The sequence below is a fragment of the Topomyia yanbarensis genome, chromosome 3 (genome assembly GCF_030247195.1).
Source record: "Topomyia yanbarensis strain Yona2022 chromosome 3, ASM3024719v1, whole genome shotgun sequence".
In the NCBI taxonomy this organism is placed as follows: Eukaryota; Metazoa; Arthropoda; class Insecta; order Diptera; family Culicidae; genus Topomyia; species Topomyia yanbarensis.
Window position 1 is genome coordinate 258,366,633 of NC_080672.1, and position 24,034 is coordinate 258,390,666.

At 38.9% G+C, this 24,034-nt stretch overlaps 1 protein-coding gene across 3 annotated transcripts in view; it reads right to left on the minus strand.

Annotated features, from left to right (window-relative positions):
* Window positions 1–17,781: 17,781 nt before the first annotated feature.
* The window catches only part of LOC131690083 (uncharacterized), a 38,588-nt gene continuing 32,335 nt past the window's right edge, over window positions 17,782–24,034 (minus strand). For 2 of the 3 annotated variants that reach the window (XM_058975589.1, XM_058975588.1), the window contains 4 exons: window positions 21,499–21,626; window positions 21,145–21,432; window positions 20,742–20,865; window positions 19,927–20,685 (listed from right to left, as the gene is read on the minus strand). In XM_058975589.1, the coding sequence (XP_058831572.1) occupies window positions 20,540–20,685; window positions 20,742–20,865; window positions 21,145–21,432; window positions 21,499–21,626 (686 nt within the window). In that variant the 3' untranslated portion in view covers window positions 19,927–20,539. Of the gene's footprint in view, window positions 20,686–20,741; window positions 20,866–21,144; window positions 21,433–21,498; window positions 21,627–24,034 lie in introns of all 3 variants that reach the window. The other variant, XM_058975587.1, reaches the window with a different exon arrangement.

Here is a 24,034-nt window from a genome sequence, read left to right on the forward strand (position 1 = left end):
CAAGAGTCAACAAATATAAACGCTTATTATGTTTCACTTCGTTGCTATTTAACGCCTATGTTTATCCAATGCCGAACATAACAACAGCTGTTTCGCGTTGCCACGGTAACATGTGTTGTGGTACTGAACTTCAACTCCTAGAGTAAAGAAGAAATATATCGATTCGAATCGGTTGATTCAGTGCTGATGTGCTGATACCGTAGAACGGGGTATCTTTGATCAGCGAGGTAAGTTTGATCAAATGAGACTTTTTTCAGTAACATACGATAAACAAAATCATCGAAATGAAAAACATACCATATTTTAAACATGTTCAGCATCTATCGACGATTATTAAATTTATTAATTATTGAAATTTTCATCATTTAATGTACCTTTCACGAGCATAAATCCATATTGAAAATGACACAACTCTACTGCGTCGTTTCAGTCTGTTCAAACAATCCCTTGTATATTAATGAAATCAATCAACTTCAACTGAACTGATCACTTTTTTAGAACCCGTAAATATGTTTGTCCAATAATTCAGTTTAAAAATCCGAGATTTTTGGTGTCAAATATTTAATTTCGACTATTTTCCTGAAAACGTTCGATAAAAGTTATCTATTTCCTTCTTAGCAATTTGGTTCTCGTTCGAGACGTCACAATATTGGGCCATGAAATTGCCTGCAGATATGCTCTTTACACAACTTTTCGAGCGTTATCTCTCATTGCAGTAGACATATTTTGCTGATCAAAGTTACCCCTAGGGTTACCAACCGTCCTTATTTTAAAGGACATGTCCTTATTTCCGAGGTTTTTGGAAAGCGTCCTTATTTTACTTCAAATGTCCTTAATTTTAGTCTCAAACCTTGGCATATACAGGATGGTTCAACAAGAAGTTTTTTTAACAGGGCATTTTCTGGTAGTTAACGGGTACTAACTGCAAACTGTCATGCTATTGTAGTATAGTATTGTTTGCCATTTCATAATGGAACGACTTACACTGGCTCACCATCTTCAAATTGTTCAACTATATTTCGAAAATCAGCGATCTGTGGGAAATGTGTTTTGTGAATTCCGACCATAGTATGGTCGACATCATCGGCCAACTGACTCAACTATTCGCTATACAACCAAAAAGTAAGCGTTGTAGTTCTTGTTATTGGATGATTAGCGAACAAATCGACCACATCTAGCACGCAGTGAAGAAAACATAGCGGCGGTGACATCCCCAAGCATTGGAAACCAACATTACTCGAGTAATTAGCCAGATACCACTTGAAATACTCGAATCTGTCATCAAAAATTAGACCAGTCGAATGGACTATCTGAAGCGCCAACATGGTCAACATTTAAAAGAAATTGTTTTCAAACAATAAATGGCAAAAAATGTTCTTTCGATTGACAAATAAACAATTCGCGATTCACTCAATTTTTCACTTTTTTTTACTAGATTAAAAAAACGTCGTGACGAATCACCCTGTATTAAATTATTTAGATCAATTTTATTCCAAGAGAATCAATTTCAATTTATTCCAGCGATTTTTTGACATTAAAAATGTCTTACTCCACTATCTGGGGCTAGGTGTCATTCTAAAATCTAAACTATCTCCCATGTAACGAAACTATGTAAGGTTTGCACGCTTATAACTCCGATATTACTAGATGGATTTTAATCATTCATACACCAACCGATTCAGAAACACCTAACTTAAATATTGGTAATAATTTAATATCTCCCCAATAAAAGTAGACTTTTGGAAATTGGTAAAATTAAAAAGTTCACAAAAAACGGGAAAAATACCATTCGTGAGGCAGATTTCTCAGACACAACCGTCAAAAGAGGGCAGCTTAGTTGCTCAATGAAACACGAAAAGTCATAAATAGAAGCAACGCATGTCCATTTAAATCAGTTGTTGCTCTTATCCCACACGAACAACGTCGTCTCCGGGCGATGCAATAAGCGCTATCGATTTTCGGTAACGTTGGCATTTGCACACACTCGCACCTAAGTGACTAAACCATATACGGTTAGTTTATAAATAGAGGTGACGCGTACCCGTTTGAATCAGTTTTTGTTCTTATGTCGAACGGGTAAGATGGCTGCAGCGTCTGGGCACTACAATAAGCGGTAGACGCTATGCATTTTCGGCAGCGGTGGCCGTGTGCGGATTTGTCGGGTACCAGCATGGTGTCACAGAATGATTTGCAAAGTGGGTGGGCGGGGTGGTTTGGATTTAATTCAATACGGTGTGTGCTGCTTAAGAGTGTTGCGTTTGAAAAAACTACAAGGGGCAGCCCTATGGGGTTGCACGAACTGTAGACGTAGAACTATACTACGTAATGTAAAATATTTATTTTCTTAGTATTTAGTGTGTGGGAAAAAACACCCGGACCGGTGAAGAAAAATCAAATTTTAGACAATATAATCACATCTCATGTATAGAACAAGCTTTCTAGTTGCTCTCAGACAGATACTAAAAGTTAAAACACCCATGGATAACCCCAAGTTTGTAGATGTGTTTCGATGCCACAGGATTGTAAAATGGTTAATATTATGTCATGAAAATTCAATTCTTCCGTGACAATTTTTTGCCTGCAAAATGTCCTGTGTGTATGCAAAGCTCATGATTTGTTGGGATATTAGCATTGATCGGAAAATGCTTTCCAACGCTGCGCATTGCATACATACAGGACATTTTGCAGGTCACCAGGAGCTGTTCATTTTACCACCGCCACATGTTCATTTTACCCATGTTTATAGCGTGTCTCATTTTTGGACATGTTTAGAAATCAAGAATCATGTTTGAAAAAATGTGTTTATGACGAAGTATTTTTACCAGATATGTACAAAACATGTCTAACAAGAAACATAAGGTGATTGTAATATCTCATTCACTTATTAGTTAGAAAATAATAACTTTGCTTAACGTGTTCATTTTACCGCCATTTCCCCTACCTACCAACACATTCGCCCCAAACATTGATCCCAAGCGTACAATGCAAAATGAGTCAACGCTGATGATGATGGGTAGAGCGAATGAGACAACTAGTACCACCACGACACTATTAGCGCATTTCACCAAAATTCCACGCGGCCTTTCCCGATTGAAAGGAACGGCCGCGCTTAGCCCATCTGCCATAATATCGTGATTTTGCATAGCGAAGGGCTGAATGATAACACATTTTGTTCCAAAAAACAGCTCTGCGTTATGCAACACTTTGTGCAGGTTGATTATACCAGTTGCAAGTGGGGCCAAATTCACCAAGTTCCGTAAAATTCTTTTTAAATTACAGAATTGATAAAATTGCTTAGATGAGCTAAACTAATTAATCAAATCCTGTTTTAAGAACTGTCCTTGCGTTTAAACCAAAATGGGAAGCTTATTACTACCACTACATTACTTAATTTCAAGCGCAAATAGCAAATACATGTGCTAGTTAAACCAAAAATTTACTGGAGCGGTCGCCTGTTGGACGACACAGTGTAGCGTTCCTCCACAGCCAGTGTAACGGACTTCTAACTCAGCTACACTGGCTGCAAAAAACACAGCGCAGTGATCTGCTTCGCCAGCCGTTCAACAGGGAACTGAGCGTGTCTGGCCAAGTCCGTTATTTAAATAGTCGATGATGACGTCATTCATAGAAGCGTAGCGCGCTAGGTACACCAATCTGTCGTACAGGGCTTGGGAAGCGCTATCTTCTGTGTGTAAATGCGCGATATTTTGACAAGGTTGTATATTATTTAATTTTTTAATGCTATGATATCAAAAATCTTTGGATTTATCTATTGGAATCTATTCTTAGAAGTATTTCGGGGCGATTTGTGCAAAAAATTTGAAAATTTATCGTGAGATGGCTGAATTATATGCGTTTAAAATTGGACCACTTTTCGTTACATACCATTTTTGTAGAATTTGCAACGTGCACCCCTATATCGAAAACAAAGACGTAGTCCTACGTCAAAAATATATTTATTTTTATGCATGCGTGTGCGTTGTAACTTGTTAATCCATGTTTACGGCGCTTTGTAGCTGCGTAGGGTAAAGAGCCTATTAACCATTCATGTTTCATATTTCGGTTATGTTTTTCATCAGTAAGGCATCTGACAACGTGCTTCTGTAGTTATTGCACTGTTCAGCAGCGTAGTATTTTATATAGGAGAGTACACTCAGGTTTTTTACGCGGATTTTGAAATTTACGCGGTTTTCATTAACGCGTTTTTTTTAAATTTACGCGGTTTTCATTTACACGGCCTGTATCCCCTGCGTGAAAAATCTGAGTGTAATTGCATCGGAAACAATCTCATTCCCAGCAGAACTTTTTGTTTTCTAATTTCAAACACTTTTGTTTCGTACTGCACACAACGGAAAATTTTAAAACAGAACTTACCGTCCCAGCAGCAGTTGAAGCGGGTGTTCTTTTTCGATTCAAATTCAAGCCATGTCTTAAGCGTTACTGGACTTAAAATTGTTTTCCCAGTTTAACCAGTCAGAATATCTGTCCTACCCTATGTATTTAAAACACAGTTCTAATTGCGTTTTAACGTATACAACAAATACGGTTGGGTATACTAATTTAAATGTTAAAATAAATCTGTTTTAAATTATGAAACAAACCGCTGTACTGAAGATATAATTATGTCAGTCCTATTACCACATAAAACACCTATATAACATAAAACGCTGCAGAATTGGTTTAATAATACAATGTTTACACTACAGAGTTATAACACGTTTTAATTATTAGCAACAAGAAAAATGTCACCAAGATAGCATAAAAACCCGTTTTAACTGGTAGTGCGAACGTTGCATAACAATGTAATTTATCAAATAATTTCATTTTTCCACCACTAATCGATCAAGAAATACTTACACTTAAGATTGTTTACTTAAGTTCATTAGTACATTATTGAAAATTTAAATGGAAAATGAAATTTCATATTTTATGGAGAATCTGTATATTTCCGTTGGGTGGGTTTCCTCATCACAGCTCTCAATATGGAACTTTTCTTTTGAATATATTTTCTGGACAGACCAGCCTATTTTTACTAGATGGATCAGCCAAATAATGCCAATCACCTAGTGAGATACTTGATTAATTAATAGATTACCGTTAAAAGACCTTCAATAAATTATGTTTTAATGGGGAGGGTATATAGCAAATTGTAACATATGAAAACAGGCGAGTGAACAAGAACGTGTGTCGATATGTGTGATAGATAAAAAAGCTATATTTTTAATGTCACCGTGGTCGTGTCCTGTACACAACCCTTTAATTTTTTGTTTTTGTCTGCGACTAACGGCAACCAAAATTTGTTTTACTCAGAAGCAACCAAAATTTGTTGGATAGCTCAATATCAGGTTTGGCCAAAGTGGTATCTTCGTTTGGTATTGGCACTACAGCATTCTAATTTGTCTCGATTGAAATTCAACATCCCAGTTCAACCGCTAGAAAATTAGTCACTGGTATAACATTTGGCAGGGATGTCCTTAATTTGCTCTCAGTCTATTTGGTAACCCTAGTTACCCCGAAAACAACGAATGAAAATTTACAACAAAGTAATTTTATATTAATAGTAAAACGAAATGAGATACCCAACAATTTGAACATTTTCAATCTATGGGTACCAGTACTATCAATGTTTCCCCAATTTACGGTACTAGTGACATTTATAGCAAACCATTTTTGCACCTTCTAGCAGAAGTGCAGAAAACTGGGTATGTTCCATTGACGCTTCTGCTAGAAAGTGCAAAACCAGTGCACTCCACTACACCACTGCACATCAATCGAAAATCCTATATATTTCGACGCGAGCTCACTTTGCATAAACATTTGGAGGCTATAGACATACTTCCGCATTGTCCAGAATTTCGTGCTGCAATTTTTTCCGAAAAAGTTTATACGTATACTTGCACTAATGTAATTTCTCATCACATTCTCATTGCATCAAATGAGATAAATATGCAATATGCTCGTTTACGATATCATTTTTCGAAATACAAGGTGATTTTTGACCATTTTTTACATTTGAAACGAGTTCATAGTCGTTTCATAGAAGCATGGAATTAAAGTAGATTTATCCTACACGTATGCAATGTAAAGAACAGTGCTCGAATCTTAAGGAGTTATATAAAAAGTTAGAACTTTTACTACCCACCAACAGTTTGGATTTCTTTTCAGTTAGTTAACCCTTTCATGCCCAACTTTTTTCTAGTGCATGTAGGGTTTCAAAACTATTTTTCCTTGAAAACGGTGGGATCAAGACACATGAAAAGACTATTTTCATAAATATAGGTACTTCCATGGTAATGCTAGAAGCTGGTCAATTTTAACCTTCTAATGGTGAATACAATTCTCCTAGAATAATTACAATAATCCAATTACGTGGAAAACGTAGCCAAAGACAGTCTAAATTGATAAGTTTTATCAGTTTTCAATAATATTGCACCATAACGGAGATATATGAAAAAATAATTTTCCGTCGTCAACGTAAATGTACTTGAATGGTTCCTTTTTCATCAAAAAATTGTCGATTCTTTGCAATGAATATTTGTTTAAAATTTTGAACACAACAAATCTCAATTTTTTGGTCAACATGTTTTTTTTGCAAGAAAATTTTGTTTTATTGAGAAACCGATCGGTTCAAATACACCGCAATACATTTTTCTTCAATGATTTTTTTTAGTTTTTGGATTTTAGTTGAGCGAATCGGCTTGGAGAACGTTCACCGCAAACCTCTGCAAAAACACGCTTCGGAAGATGAACCATAACTCCGACAACCTTTAATATTCTTTTAAATCCAAGTTTTTCTTCTATCTTTGATAGCGCTACCAACGAACTGTCTTTCGCTTTTTCAAATAAAATTTGCATAGAACTCTTTTAAAAAATCACGTACTTAGCTCACTTTTTCACCACAACTTTGAATGTAACCCCTTAAATGGAAACCTTTCTTCAGCAAAAAGAATATCAAGTAGAAAAATAATTCAAGAAACCGGAAGCACAATTAAGCCAGAAATCAGGATTAAGGGGAAAGTGATTCGAAGAGAAGCTTAGCTTTGCAGATCGTCGTTCACGATCGATCGGCTCTTCCCTTGCGAACCGCCGAGTAAACAACATTAAATTTTCTCTTGAAAAAAGTGTAGTGTAAACGGATTATTTTAACCGAAGTAGGGATAACCGTTAAATAGGCTTTCATAATTCCTATTTTATTTCAGAGTTTCTTTTCATAGTTTATTATTTAAATTAAAAGTCGTGAGTTAAAATAAAGCTTATCTATTGGATTAAACTGTAAGTGATAAATTTCCCTGTGAATTAAATGTAATAAATTATTGTTTGCTACAGGATAGTGAGGAAAGCGAGTTGAAAAAAAATGAATAAAGATTAAAGTGTTCAGAAAAAATCTCAGGTAAATTGGGAAAGAATACTCGAAAGTTCGTATTTATTTTTGGCTGTTTCGCAGTTGCCACGTTTGTGGCCAACATCATTGGGTCCTCTGCTTCTTTCTAACGAATCTTGATCTAAGGACCTGCTTAACACATGAGTGCACCTCGACACTCAACTCTAACCGGGCTCCACACCAACTGGGCTCCACTCCATCCGGCAGCGACGGCGGGAAATCTGCTGTTTTCGGTAAGTGCAATGACCACGGGTGTTCTTGGTAATCCCCCAGATGTTACAATCGCCTCGTGGATGCGTGCTACTATTAGCACATCTAGAGTGCGTTGGCTGCAGAAGAAATCTCGGCCTCGCGGCAACACCCGCCATTACCGGTTGCCCAACGCCAAGGATATTTGCCTGTGACTCACGCAACTAAAAAGATCAGGAGCAAGCCATATACCGTGGACTCGTCGTTCGACCTCGTGTGCAACACCTGGTACATGCGATCACCGCCCGCAGTACGTCGGCCGTCGAACACAGACCCCACCGCAGCTAACAGCATTCTGCATCATTATCACTTCGCGCTGCTCGAAACCGTCGTCACGCAGCGTCAGAAAGGGCGAAACAAATCTATCCGCTCACCAGCACCCACTGGGAGCTTGCACAGACCGCCGTATATATCGCCGTCGAGCCTCGCTACGGTGCATTTCACTACCGTCCACTAGAGATGGGCGGGTACAGGTATTTTTACCCGATACCCGACCCGAACCCGTACCCGTAGGAATCGGGGTGGGTTCGGGTTTTGTTATCACCGGGTACGGGTCGGGTCGGGTACATTAAAACAACCTGTTTTAATCCACCTAGTGGTGCAATTGTGCCTTTCTCATTTCTCTAAACTATGGCACGGAGGCTTTTTATGTTCAACATAATTGTGGAAATGTCCATTACATTCTTAGTACACTTTGCACTTATACACAATGGCATGCCAGCCACGAACTTGATGAGCTACGTGTCGACGGTGAAACACTTGAAACAAAAAAATATCATACTCCATTAGCCTAATCAGCATTAGATCAATGTTATCTGCTTGCTAACTCATTTTATCATGCGGGGGTGGGTATGTGAGGAGAGCGAAAGTCCCATGAACGAACGACTCCCCAGCTTAAATTGGTATGCTTTGTGATATAGTGGTGGTTTAAAGATGATGGGGTTGAAAGGGAGGGGTATGAGGGCTGGATGGGGTGGTGGTCTGAGGGGTGATTTAAGGAGATTTTTAAAGGAGGGGAGTGAACAGTAGAGGGGGGTGTAACCCCTCTCCGTAAACCATCAACTACACCCCTGTTAAAATCCAGAAACCTTATGCGAGTCGAAAAAAAATTAGGATTAGGTTGACGTTTTTCAGAGTGATTGCATAACCTTTCTATATGAGAAAGGTAAAAATGTGCCAAAATCCAAAAAAAAAAAGGGAATCGTCGTCAAATTTTTTTTCGAGTTTGCATCAAATCTCGATGTTTCATGCACCTTGAACATATTTAGCATCAAAAATAAAAATTCTATTTTCAATTTTTCCTATAGTTTATATGAGAAATTTCTGTTTGGCCGCACTCTGAAACCTGTAATTCCGGAACCAGAAGTCCGATCGATCCAAAATTCAATAGCAGCCGATGGGAAGGTTGCACCTTTTATTTGAGACTAAGTTTGGGCAAATCGGTCCAGCCATCTCTGAGAAAAATGAGTGACATTATTTGACACATACGCACATACATACATACACACACATACACACACACATACACACATACACACACATACATACACACATACACACACACAGACTTTTTCCGATCTCGACGAACTGAGTCGAATGGGATATGACACTCGGCCCTCCGGGCCGGGATTAGGTTGACGTTTTTCAGAGTGATTGCATAACCTTTCTATATGAGAAAGGCAAAAATATTCCGGGTACAAGTCGGGTCGGGTTTTTTCGAAACATTTTGCATTTACCGTGTAAATGTATTTGAATGTTTGGATGACCATTTTCCACCAATATCAAAAAGTGATAAATTATCCTCGTTGAAAAATATTAAAACAAGCATAATATTACCATTTTGACATACATTGGTTCTTTAGGTCAGCGTGTACCGAATGAACGGGACCATCAAAAAATTTTGAACTAGAAGTTTATCAGCTAAATTTTGCTATACTATTAAACAGGGAAACATTAATCGCTTTTTGTGAAGTTTTTCCAGCATTTTTGAAGTATTAATGTTGTAAATTTTCTTCATCTTTCCGACATTCAGAAAAAACAAGCCTTTGGGAAAGATATGTATTGTATAACTTCTATCACAGAGAACAGACGTCCATCTTCAGCATTCAACTTGTGTAAACATCTCTAACGGTTTCGAAGGTAGTTGGGATATCCAAACCAGATGCGCTGATGTCGTCATGTTTTTTGTGGCTGAGTTCGACTGAATTGACAGCGGTTATTCCTCTACCCAGTCAAACTAGTCCGGAACCGGTTCGGACTTCCAGTATGAATCCCAGCTCAAATGCATGTACCGATAAAGTCAGAATCGGTTGTTTTATTTGAGCAAGATTCCATACTGAATCCATTCAGGATTTCGAACCGGTTCCGGAATGGATTTGACGGATAGTTGGGATAAGTTGGTTTGGCGGCGCTAGTGTTTATCGTATATTAAATCAAATGTTTACACACGTTTGTTAAATATTTTTGTTCGATCATGGATGTCTGTTCTCTGTGCTTCTATCGATCTGTTTAAGGAAAATAGTCTAAAGTAAACACCAAACATCAAAAATTGTAGATTTTTTATGGCTTTATTGACAAAAATGTTTGGCGTTCTTACAAAATTTATTGATAAGTTTAATTAAAAAATATACACGAGATCATTCCAATTAATCAAAAATATTCAAATAAATTGTACTTTTTTCAATTGAAAGATCACTTAATAAATTACAACATCATAATTCTTTTTCATGGCCGGGTACGGGTCATGTTCGGGTTTTGAATTTTTATAAAATCCGCGTGCGGGTAAGCTTACAAAAATAATATTCAGGTTCGGGTCGGGTCCGGGTACGAAAAATTCCATACCCGCCCATCTCTACCGTCCACTGGTGGGCCGCAGTAAACAGACACAACATCGTCCTTCAAACATCGGTACGGTGCAGTTTACAGCCCACCCATCGGTGACCTAAAACGTACGCATCATCGTAAGTCGTAGTACCAAAGCAGCATCGCCGGTGGGCAGCGAACTCATCAGATGGTGAGCCGAAACCGTTGGACCACTCACCACTCGAGAGCGAACCAGATAACCGTTCTAGTGCCTGTAAAGCGGACCCTACACGAGCAGAAATATTGACAATAAACCAATTATTGATCAATATATTGATCGTGTAAGGACATTTTGAAAATATTGATTCTGTAGAATTCAAGTGGGATTGACGTATTGAAGTAGTCTTGTCAATGTTTTTATTGACAATATTCTTGTCTCGTGTAGGGTTGATGCTGTCTTATCAATATTTTATTGAAAATATTCCGGTCTCGTGTAGGGTTCGTTTAAGTGCGACCAACCACAACCATGCATACGAACATTCATAGTGCGCGTTATAACTCAATTGAGAGTAGGGAATTTGAAATTGTATAGTAGGGGAAGAAGAGAGGGAGAGGGTTTAGGTTCCATGTAGATCAGGAGAAATTTGGTGAGCGAGTTTTAAACCATTTTCTCATTATGGAGAAAAAATTAGTTTTACCAAAATTGTTCTTCATTAACCCTCCGGAAGTCGCGCAAATGGCTCACTGAACGAACAGCAGCAGCTACTCTAAGACGATCTTGCTAGATTTTCAGAGCAGCGTGAACTCAGTGCACTAGCGCGACTGATGGAAGGTTAAGGAAAAATATAGCGTAGTGCACCTTACATTGGCTTGCTAAGCCAAACCAAAGTTTCGATTTCATTAGTTCGCATCAGCTTGAAATGAGATCCTTTTGAGGGACATCACGCTTGATTAAGGGTTTGCTCAGGAACACAAATTGTGTCTCCGTTTTTTGAAGCTAGCGTCGATCCGGCACTAGATTATTCCTGTCACTAAGTTAGTGTCGGATAGGTAAGCAAGGTTACATGACGTCACGAAGGTAGGATAGCGATAGGAGCAAAATACGGGAAAATAAACTTTTTAAATTATTAGAAATCGTTATGTTTGAATTGAATGTAAAAGGGTTTAAATAAATGTTTACTGCTATAGAAAAGCTAGGTTGACTTTTTTTAACCGAGAAATTTTGGGAATGGGTTTCGAAACGCTGGTTAGGAATAGGTACTAGCGGATTTGAAGTTGGTGAGAAACTGGAGATGGCTTCTGCGTTGGGGTTAGGAATACAAGCTAGCCAGGGTAAGCTGTTCTGTAATCCCGGCAGACGACTTGGTCGTCTGGCGCACATGCCGGGTATTTAGAGGCCGTACCAGAAACCTCCTTACATGTTGACGTGGAATTCATATGCAAAAAACGGCGCTTGTACACAGCTCTTTGTAGAGATAAGTGGGCCACTTCAGCAACGTCGTGCTGTAAACTGTAAGGTATTTCTATGAGTATGGATTAATTTTAATGTGGTACTGAAAAACTTTTGACACTCCGTGATGCAACTGGATGCACACAAACGTTAATAAAACTGTCGTAAGATAATGATAAGGATTATTTTACATCTCCAGTGTTGTGATTCTTCGAAATACAAGCTCACAATATCATATTACCGCATAAAAGTGACCCTATATACGTGATATGCATAAAAGTGACCCTATATACGTCGGAATCACCCGACGCGGCATCTCTCCCGTAATTACCCTATGCAAAGTCTTAATTACTTATTCTGAATGTATTCTTGTTATATTTATTATACTTAGTGCAAAGAGGCCTATTTTGGCATATTATGGAGGTGCGGCACTATTCCATAATCGAGCGTGAAGGATACATAAAATGCATTCGGAACGGCCGGATTGTGATGTTACAATGATGATGATGAATGATGATGATGATGATGAATGAAGTAAACCCTCCACTTCAAAAACCCACGGCCGATTCTTGCAGTTCGTGAAATCTACCACCACAAGGCAATCAGGCCCAAACACTCATTCTGATCGATTACAAAGGCACAGCAATTACAGTTCTTGTATAGTTACGATAGTACATTGCATATGTATCGAACGTATTTTTCTTCGTATGCATTAGCGCTTGAATTAAAAATCGAGAATTTTCATTTCGACATAGCTTTATTTACGACAATGACATTTATTGAGAAAGCCCTAGATTTCAAGGAAAAAGCAATTTGCGCTTTTCTTGACGCCGAGTGTGCTTTTGATAATACGTCCTACATATTAATTCACAAGGCCCTAGCAAAAATAGGAGTGGAACAATCGATAGGGGACTGGATTCTTAAAATGCTCAGGAGTCGAGAGATAAGGCAACGTTTGGGAGACACGAAAGCAACTATAACAGCCAATGGAACCTGTCCCCAGGAAGACGTGCTATCACCCCTGCTCTGGTCGCTAGTGGTGGACGATCTTCTCAATGATCTGACTGAAATGAGTTTCGAGATTATTGGATATGCAGATGACGTTGTCGTAATTGTGAGAGGAAAACATAAATCTGTACTATGCGATCGGATTCAGTTAGCCCTCAACTTCATGCAGTTCATAACATGGTGTATCAAAGAGCGACTCAACGTAAACCCTTCAAAAACCGTCATTGTACCGTTTTCCAATAGGAAACAACTGAGGTTGGTCCCCAACGCTAAGTGGAACTACAATAAACTACGCAGAAGAAGCGCAACACCTGGATGTTATCCTAGACAAAAAACTGAAATGGAACTCACGCCTGACATACGCCGTTAATAAAGCAAAAACAGCACTGTGGGCGTGCAGTAAACTCTTCGTGAAAACTTGGGGTCTCAAACCGAGGTTGGATTACTGGTCCTACATGACCATCGCCAGAACAAGATTAACTTATTCCTCCATTGTGTGGTGGCCCAACGTTGAGCAAAAGACCGCCAGAGGCTAGCCTACCTCTCTATCACACGCACTATGAAATCAACACCCACTACAGCTATGGAAGCCATGCTTCATCTACCTTCATTGCACAAAAATGTTAGGCCATGTCTCGCTCTCTGAGAGTGCTAAAGTGTAAACCACTATTTGATGGAGATTTAAATGGTCACCTGAGCATCATAAAGGAACTGAAACTAAATCCTGCCTTGACTACAGTTCAAGATAAAATGGAGGCTAAACCGTACTTAGATATCTCATATGAGGTACGCATAGTGGATATGGAATGTAGGGGGTCCCATACTACCTCAAGGTACAATATCATTCTATTCGGTTATAAAATGGGCGAGCTGACTGGCTCGGGAGTCTACGGATCAAAAATTAAAGAAGCGATATCAATGGGAAAGTGGCCCACCCGTTTTCCAGGCAGAGGTATATGCAATAGGGGGGAGTGGGAATTAGAGTGACAAAAAAATGACCCCTATCGGCCCACCCCTGAGTCGATTCCTAGTCCCACCAGGAGTATTTGCTCCAAATTTGAAGCAAATCGGACAAGTCTAGCTCCAGGACCACAGTGCCTGAAGTTTATATGGGATTTTTCGACAATTTACATGGAGAAAACCCAATAGCTCGCATTTTCGCTTCTAAGTGGCACTATATGCATCTTATTATCACTGAACATACTATTCAACTAAATCTAACCATTATTTAACTTAAATGTATAGTTCGTGGAAATCGATTACTAATACACAACCTTGCACTGCTACGCCTCATGCAAAACTGACTCAGACATCACTTCATTAAAAGTTTAATAACTTCTTTCAGCAAAGCCGGATTGACAGGAGTCTTCGAAAAAGTTGTATACAATTTCAGCGGCTACGAATCAAATCAGTCTCCTTTCAGCGGCTACGAATCAAATCAGTCTGAGATCTCACTGAATATAGCTATAATGTTCCATCGGCAGGCAGAAAGTATAGGTTTCTAGAAGGTTAGTCACCAGAAACTTGAGCGGAATCCCAAAGATTCAACCACGTGAGTCTAGACATAGGACAGAAGACGAGGAAGAAGTAGCATCACTACCGACTCACCATAAATGAAATTGATCAAAGAAACACACTATGGGAGAAAGGAAAGAACACAAAAATACTAAAAACAAAAACAAATAATTTGTGATATGGGCTTTATACTACAAACATACGAAAGAAATAATTTTTTGGCACAAAGACAGAATGAACGAAATTTTTTAGGTTGGCTACGTGTTTTTATTATGGCTACGTGTTTTTATGATAGTCTGGATAATGGTTCAACTATCGCCATGGAGTGGTTCAAGTATCCCCACCGTGGGGATACTTGAGCCATTTGACATACTTAACAAAAATCCATATAATGTTGATAACACGTTACTTTTGTTTACAAATGGTATTGCATATAGTAATGCAATATTTGTTTTTTCATATTCATGCATATAGAATATTTTATCGCAAAAGGTCTAATACATATAACAACACATCAAATGGTTCATCTATCTCCACTCTCCCCTATACACCTGTTCGGAGGTCTGTAGGAAACGAAACTACAGACATGCAAAAATCGCAATCTTCTCGGACAGCCCTTTGAGTATTAAGGTTGTCGAAATCTGACAACTCGGAATAAAGTAATGATATTCTGGGTACCTGGTCACCAAGGAATCGAAGGTAACGAAGTGGCCGACGAATTGGCCAGGCATGGTTCATCAATGGACCAGAACCATTTCTAGGTATATCTAGGTATATGTGTGAGAGCCAAAAAACTAATGGATCTAAAACGAAAAGATTTGCCTACGTATAATCAAAGGTTCATTTACGGGACATTGTCCTGCTAAGTATCATCTGAAGAAAATTGGCAAGTCAAGATGACAATTGTCGATTCTGTAACTAAGAGCCCGAGAGCTTGGAACATATTCTCTGCCATTGTGCAATACTATTTCTTCGAAAGGAGCGATACTTCGGAAGGCTTCTATTACGACCCACAAGGTATGGCATACCTGTCCCAAACGAATCCTTAGCTACATTAATAATGTACTACCCGGTTGGGACGACACATGGTGACAAACAAGCAACTCGCTTCCAACTACATTGGATTCAGGTAATTTGTAACATGTAGAGTGAACAGGGGCAGCCACAAAAGATAACCTGAATAGTGGTCGCATTGGAAAAGTTTTCCCTAACAAAAAAAGATTCCTGTAGTAATTCATTATTTCACATAAATGACAACAATCTCTATCGGGCGGCCTTACTGCAGTTGGCCAAATCTTTTGTCCTCCGCTTTGGCTTCACCCAGAAAATTTTAATTGGACCCATGCTGGGTTACATAGGGGGGGGGGGGGGGGTGGCTTATCATTTTTGAGGGCGACTGCGATATCCAGACGCTCTAACTTCTTCCCGTAGTCCGTAAGTTGCGAAGAAAAGAAATCCGGCTTTGACATTATCTGCCCGTAATCGCAAGTCAATCCCATGTTCTATGGAATTCCCTATCTATATGGGACTGACTTGCGATTATAGGCAGTTCTCTTCTCACTGATTGTCACTGAGCGTTTTTGGGAACTTCGTGTGGGAGATGTACTTTAACCCTTGTGAAGGCAAGCTAAAATCCTAACATTAAAGGGCAAGCCGGGCCTCTCAGGCCCGTCTAAATTCAAGCTCCTTTTTTGCCGTTCTCATATAGAAAGGTTATGCAATCGGTCGAAATTTCGACTTTTTAACCGAGACCCGCAGGGCCAAATCTCTTATACCATTCGACTCAGTTCATCGAGATCGTAAAATGTCTGTATGTGTGTGTATGTATGTATGTATGTATGGATGTATGTATGTGGCAAACAATCTCACCGATTTTTCTCTAAGGTAGCTGGACCGATTTGTACAAATTTAGTCTCAAATGAAAGGTGCAGCCTTCCCATCGGTCGCTATTGATTTTTTTTTATTGATCCGACTTTTGGTTCTGGAGTTAGGTGTTGAAGAGTACAATCACACAGCAAATTTCCATAGAAACTGATACCACCATGATGTCCAAATGATGCAATATATATTAAAATATGTGCAACATTACTTGGCTTTGCATGTCTAGATCATTAATGACCCACCGAGGGTACTTCGACCACATTGGCCAGCTATGGCGGTTTTTGATGCCCCGGGGGAACTTACCAAGTTCCTAAGATAAAGTCATACCTATCTCTCAGCGAATTCTTTTCCGATTTTTACAAACTTGGTTTCAAATGAAAGGTACAGCATTCCCATTGGCTGCTGTTGAATTTCTAATTGATCCGACTTCCGGTTCCGGAATTACAGGATGATGAGTACGAACACGCAGTAAATCCCGATTTCAGCGTATAAGGCGATGAATGTAAAAAGCTCAATTTTTTTTCCAAAAGGGTAGTACTCGGAAGATCACGTCGACTGTCGATTGGTTCTAAGCTCCATTTCGTTTGAACACGACCAATAAATGTTTCTGGGTTGCTATCAATTTCTTCTGATGCATAACCGGAGTACATATTCATATTTTTCTACATCAGATTCATCATCGGAAGCAATATCATTCACATCTTCTTCCTCGCTTTGCAAATCAGTTTCGGAATCGTCTGCTGTTGAATTTGCTCGAATTTCTTCCATTACTTCAGATTCTTTGAGACGATTGAAAACATGGGCATATCGTCTTATAGCCATTTCAATTTTTTGTTGTTTTTAGATCCTACAATTTGAATTATTACGAAAACTATAACAGAAAGAATAGACAACAAATAGACAATAACGACAGAGTTAGGTTATGTTGTATCCAAATAATTGTCAAGTAGACCACAGTGAGTGAAATAAAAGTATTTACCCAAAAAAATATGACACACGTCATTATCGTATGCTATTTCTACATTTCTTATAAAAGAAATGTATAGAATTCGCTCAAACTTTCAAGATTTTTTTCTTAAAAGAAAAGGTAAAAAGATAAAATCAATCAAAACATGAAAAAATTCCTGCTAATATGACGATGAACTCATCCAAATGTTTTTTTCAGATAAATATTAATGTATAAAACCCGTGGTATTCCTAGTAGTAGTAGTAGCCTAGTATTGCATGCACACCGGGCCTGCCAGACCCGGCTTGCCTTTTTGTGCATGTAAAAAATTCAAACATAGCTGCGCATCACTCCATAGATGAAAATTTCACAATTCTTTATTTTTGTTATAGATTTCAAAGCTACTTATCAAAATTTCCATGCCCAAGCTTATACTGCATACACATTTTTTTGTAACTAAAAAATTGTTATGTGCCGGGCCTCTTAGACCCGGTTGCCTTTTTGAGGGTTAAGTCTGTTACAGTCGCTTTGGTTTGGTAACGATTGAGAGATGTTTGTGTTGGAGTTTATAACGTTTGTAGTATGTAATGTATAGTATGTAAGTGTAATTTAATTTCTATTTCTATATCTGGCTCTGATTTATTAATTGTCGTTAGTTTATTTTCTTGTTGTGTAATATTTTTTTTGCATATTTTTGTTTAACCTAGACTAAGTATACTAACATTAAAAACTATAAATTTCTAATTAGACTACGTACGTTTTCGGAAAAAAATACTCATGTGAACGTTATCGTTTGAGAAACCACGGACACACTGCTGTATAAAGACCCATAAATCCAAAAGAGACCTTCTGTGTCCACCCCGGAACATCCATACTAGGTGTTGGGGCTTAGCCTAGGTTCTCTTATGGAACCGGAATGAATTATCTGGGTCCAAGGCAGCCATGCTTCTTAAACGGTAATAATAAAAAAATATATATTTAAAAATTTGTAACGGAAAAACCGCAACGATAAAAAAAGACGGAAAAGACCGCATTAAAATCTAGACCCTTTAAAAAAATCCCAAAAGATTGAACAGCCAAAAATTATACCACATCAGTGGGATATTTTGGCAGCTAGTCACTACTGCATCCTGATTTCATCGAAAGCGGGAGAGGGAGAGCGGATTAAGGAGATGGAAAGAGGAAAGAGAGAGGAGATGGGTAATGAGGAGATGGATAATGAAGAGATAAGAAAAGGGAGTCGATGTTCAACCTGAGAATAGTCCACACGGAAAATTTAGAGGGTGACAAAACCGTTAGCCGCTCGAAGGCGTGATCAAAAGAAAATTCCCGAAGTCGTGTGCAGCAGCGTACTAGTCTTTCTTTGTGTCGTACGCATAGTCATAAAAGTGGTGAAGGGGTTGCGAAGACAGCCTTGGCAGAGAACCAACCCGACATTATCCCTAATCGGGACAACGCCACCGTCAGGACGACAGTACTTGGACAACTGACCCAGTTTAAAGGAACGCTTAGGCGCTCGGAAGCGAATCCAAGACCCCCGAGTTCCCCTCCGATATCTGCAACATAACACGGCATGGCATGCACACCTCGTCGCCACCAAACGAGAGCATCGACGCGCATCATTCACAGTTTTGGTAATAGTAATTCTACGGGGCGAAATCAACTATCGACGGCCTAGTCGACCAATACCAGCTACCGGCTGGTAATTCGTCACATCTGCAGAGTAATCAGGTATGCTCAATTACCCTCCCTCTCCGCCGTCAATAATGGACCCCAACGTTCGACGGACAGCAGTGAATCGATGATCCGGATCGAAAAATAAATCTGTAAATTATGTACATTCCTTTTTTTATTCAGAGTCAGTATTCTCCATCCACAGACGTCTCTCGATAAATCTGCTTTGCAACAGGGTAAGTTTCGGGTTGTTTGAGTCCCTCCCAGGCGGTTGCCGACCCTGAGAGAATTTATTGAGCTAGTTGGGTCGAGTGTGTGAACCTGCACTCACAAGTCGCTGCGCCCCCTTCGTGGGGGATGTGAAATAGCCGCTTCCGATGTCCATGTTGGCAAGATTATTTTCGGCCGTCTGGCCGGTCACCTTCCTGCCCAAGGCGTTAAAGGATTTCACCACTTTGCCTTGTATCTTCCGGTTTAGGGCTTGTCGCATCTTCTGATCTAGCAAAACCGTTGGTCTACCGGAACCCGGCTTACGCTCGATGCTCTCGCCTATTGCCAGTATCTTGTATATGGGCGCTCGGCTTTATTCGGCCAACATAAAGTGTTCCACGATGACGGAATTCTTCATCACAGGGTGGAGAGGGAGATAATTACATACCAACGACCGGAGTTGCTTCGCTGCTTTCGCCATGGTTGCCGAAAATGAACTGATAGAGCTGTAATTTTTGTCTGTATGCAGCCTACTTATATTCCTTGACGATATACCGGGTGTCCAAAGTCCTTATATAGGAAGGTCCTAGCATACGTCAAAACGAAAACTGCTTCTGTGCTCGTATGTGTGACGGTTTCTAAGGGCGCATGGTAGCGTCTACATCATCAATACCATGTTTTATAGGATTTCTCTGTTCACTACCACTAACAGTTTTGACGCATGCTAGGACCTTGTTTGGAGGGACTTTGCCGGGTCAATCGCATGTAAAATCGGTGGACTTTGTATTTTTTCTTAATGCAAGCGTCACAAGATTTTTGTACCCATTATCTTCATTAGTTGACAACATTTTGTGAAGAGAGAAGCGACGTCCGAATGAAAAGCATTCAAACTGCCTAAGATTTCCGATCCAATAGATATTTAGTTTTTCAACGAATTTCGGATATTGAAAATTTCATAAAAGTCCAAAATATCATTGTTTTATAAGCGTCTAAAGTAATCTAACAACTGCTCGCTTTTCGTGCGAAATTGACCCTTGGGATTGCGATATGAGTATAAATATATGTATGAATACATGATTACGCGCGTATGAATTCGATCTACATAAGTTGAGCTCTGTAGCTGGAAACGAGTCATTTTCGAGAGATCAGTTCTGTCATGAGGTGTTTTAAAGTGCGACGAAATACAACGTGCGAAGCCCTAGCAATACCTTACAAATACATGACAAAACCTCAAGTCCGATAAACAATACTTTTGATCAATATCGTTACAGTTATAAATTGCTATTACTCTGGTTAAAGTATATACAAACTAATATCTTATATCTGCATTTTCCGGTTTCAACCAATCCACTTGACCTCGGTAATTATCACAGGAAAAGTCATTCCAATGTCTTTGCTGGAGGCTTCGTTCAATGGGACACGTTTAATAACAGCACCATCCAGGACGCTGATTATCAGCATGTGCTATGTGATCTCTGCTCCAAGAAGGCGTTTCCAAACGACCCGTGCCATCTGTTAGCACATTATCGCAGTCCACTGGTATACCCATCTGCACAACACCATTCATTCCTAGGACAGTCAATTTAATTACAATTTGTTCGAAATGAAATACTATGAATACCAACCGCTAGAATATCCCGACAACACTAGGGAATCGGAGGATTCGTACCGTTTTAGCGATGGGCAAACTTGTTCTCCGGACAGTTTTATCAAACCCACAGCAATAGATATGAACACTTGTTCTATGCCCTGAAATGTTAAAATTCGTGTTTAGTTGTCTACCATCGCTTTAGGGATTATTCATAAATTACGTAATGCAAGAATTGGCCAAAATTGACAATCCCACTCCTCAGTACGTAATGTAATATTTATTTTACAAATATTTATTCAGTAAAACATGTTACTTCGCCGTCATGTTTACTTCCCATTCCCCACATGTCACAAAATGTAACATTTGATTATACCACCTGCTCTCGTCCCCCTTACTGGGTTTCGTACTTTATCAATGGTTCCTTCCATCAAACTCACCTGATCTTGCAATGCAGAAGTCTCAAAATAATTTCCTCCGATCGAGGTAGCGTACAGCGAAGCTTCCTCCCTAGAAACCGCCCGTCTTTCCTCTAGATCGAGCTTGTTGCCCACAAGCGACAGTACCATCGGTTCCTGAACGTTTCGTTGCAACTCCTGGACCCAGGATTTGATTTCAACGAACGAGTTGTACTGCGTCAGATCGAAAACCAACAGGGCAGCGTTGGCATTCCGGTAATAGAGTGGTGCCATCGCTTTGAACCGTTCCTGGCCGGCTGTGTCCCAAACCTAGGTAAAATATGCACAACACATTATACATCGTATATGAAAAGTGTCTTTTGTGACATTACTAACCTGCATCTTCACCTTGAAATCTTCCAGATTAACTTTGCAGGTGAAAAAAGAGGCTCCTATAGTTGGCGAAATTTCCTTCGTGTACAGATTCGAAACATATCTGACGACAAGGCTGGTTTTGCCGACTCCTGAAAATCGTAAAAGAAATAATGGATTACAACATTGCTATCTCTTCGCTTTGTTAATGGTTTCAAACATCTTGTAATTAATAAGTTAGGAAATAAATTAGCAAAGCGTATGGAAGTTTTGATTACTGTGAGTGCAGTTTAGATCACTGGTTTATGATTACGGCATAAAGGTCAACTGTCGAAATTATCTTTGAAAGAAAATTCCGGACAAATCGTTACTGGCTGAAGACAGTTCACAGAAGTTAATCAAAGAGAAAACTTTTCTCTTTCGTTTACTACCATCATCTGTGATTGGTGAGCAGTGATGTACCGATGGGAAAAATTCCATCTTCCCGGGTTTTTATTTTTGGGTTTTAACCGGGTTTTTTCCCAAATCATTTTAACCCGGACGAAATATGGGTTTTTTTGTTTTATCGAATGTATAATGTTCATTTAATGTTTTTTATGCTTTCGGCAGTCGCGCTAGTGCACTGAGTGCATGCTGCTCTGAAATTCTAGCGAAATCGTCTTAGGGCACCTGCGGCTGCTCATTCAGTGGGCTATAAGCGCGACTTCCGGAGGGTTAAAGAATCTTGCATTTACATTTGAGACAGAAAATAAAAGTCGCAAGGATAAAACATACTTTGTAGAAACCACTCCAGATATCTTAGCATGTAAAAATCGAATATAAACATCAAGCGTAAAAATCGGACAGAGCTCCTTGAGCATGACAATCGCTTAGAATATTCTCACCCGAAAAAGTCGGCAAGGATGAACCTCCAGTATAATTCGCTCAGAGGAAATTCCGTACAACGTTACATTCAAGATTAAAAGTTGGATAAAGAAAAGTCCTTTGCAAGAACTGCATATACTTTTTTACGGTTTTTATTCTGTAGGACATAATCGAAAAGCTCCTGTCCAATTTTGAAACTTGAAGTTTAAATTCAATTTTCACATTCTAATATATTTAATACGGGTTTTACGAAGCATTTTCTGTTCCTGCGACTTTAATTTCGGTCCATTCCATATTCCAACTGGTTTCATATAATACTGGGAACAATAGTCATTGTTACTCTGACAAGTGAAAATTAGAATAATCGTGTGATGCCCAATCTACTGTTATTCTGTTTGTTACTCATTTTAGGGGTTGCTATACTTTTAGCGAAATGAGGTAGGTATTCAAACAAAATTTAGAAAATACCTATTTAGTTCGGTGAAAAGTGAGTCATATGCAGAATGCGAGTGGCCTTGACATTCGTCATTAGTATGAACCGTAATCAGAACTCTCACAAATCACAATCCGAATTTTTTCGGCATCAACTACATCAGCAACAGTAGAAAAAATGTTTAGTTCGTTTAGGTGGATTCACAGTAAGAAACACAATCGACTTAGCCCAAACATTGAAAAGTTTTATCACTTATTTAACCACAATATTTGTAAAAAAATGTTGGATCACCGCTATAACAATGATTCAATCGAGGAAAACCATTCAGAATTCATAAACATGCATAACTTTATGACAATAATGCTCATAAATAAAATAAAAATGTTTGGATAACAATACATTAATGTTCAATTACCAAAATATCAAAAAATGCAAAAAACCCAATCTTCCCGCGAAAAAACCGTTTTAACCGCGAAAAAACCTTGGGTTTTTTCCCCAAAATTATAAAAACCCGATTTGGTACATCACTGTTGGTGAGTAATGGTTTGTCTGGAATTTCCACCCAAAAGTGAATTTTGACAGTTGACTTTTACGCCGTAATCATATGTTTGTTGAGAAGTGTTGCATAAATTTAACATATCTCAGTCATCTCAGTATGTAGCACCATAAATAAGAAGTGTTGTGTGCAGTAACGTAATCGTGTGAATTTATGAAAACCTTTATTCCAGCATAGTAACAGTACAGTATAAGGCAATGCATGTGATTAGATGAATGACTTACTTTTAACGATTTTTCTTTTTGACATTAAAAATGTCTTACTCCACTATCTGGGGCTAGGTGCCATTCTAAAATCTAAACTATCTCCCATGTAACGAAACTATGTAAGGTTTGCACGCTTATAACTCCGATATTACTAGATGGATTTTAATCATTCATACACCAACCGATTCAGAAACACCTAACTTAAATATTGGTAATAATTTGATATCTCCCCAATAAAAGTAGACTTTTGGAAATTGGTAAAATTAAAAAGTTCACAAAAAACGGGAAAAATACCATTCGTGAGGCAGATTTCTCAGACACAGCTGTCAAAAGAGGGCAGCTTAGTTGCTCAATGAAACACGAAAAGTCATAAATAGAAGCAACGCATGTCCGTTTAAATCAGTTGTTGCTCTTATCCCACACGAGCAACGTCGTCTCCGGGCGATGCAATAAGCGCTATCGATTTTCAGTAACGTTGGCATTTGCACACACTCGCACCTA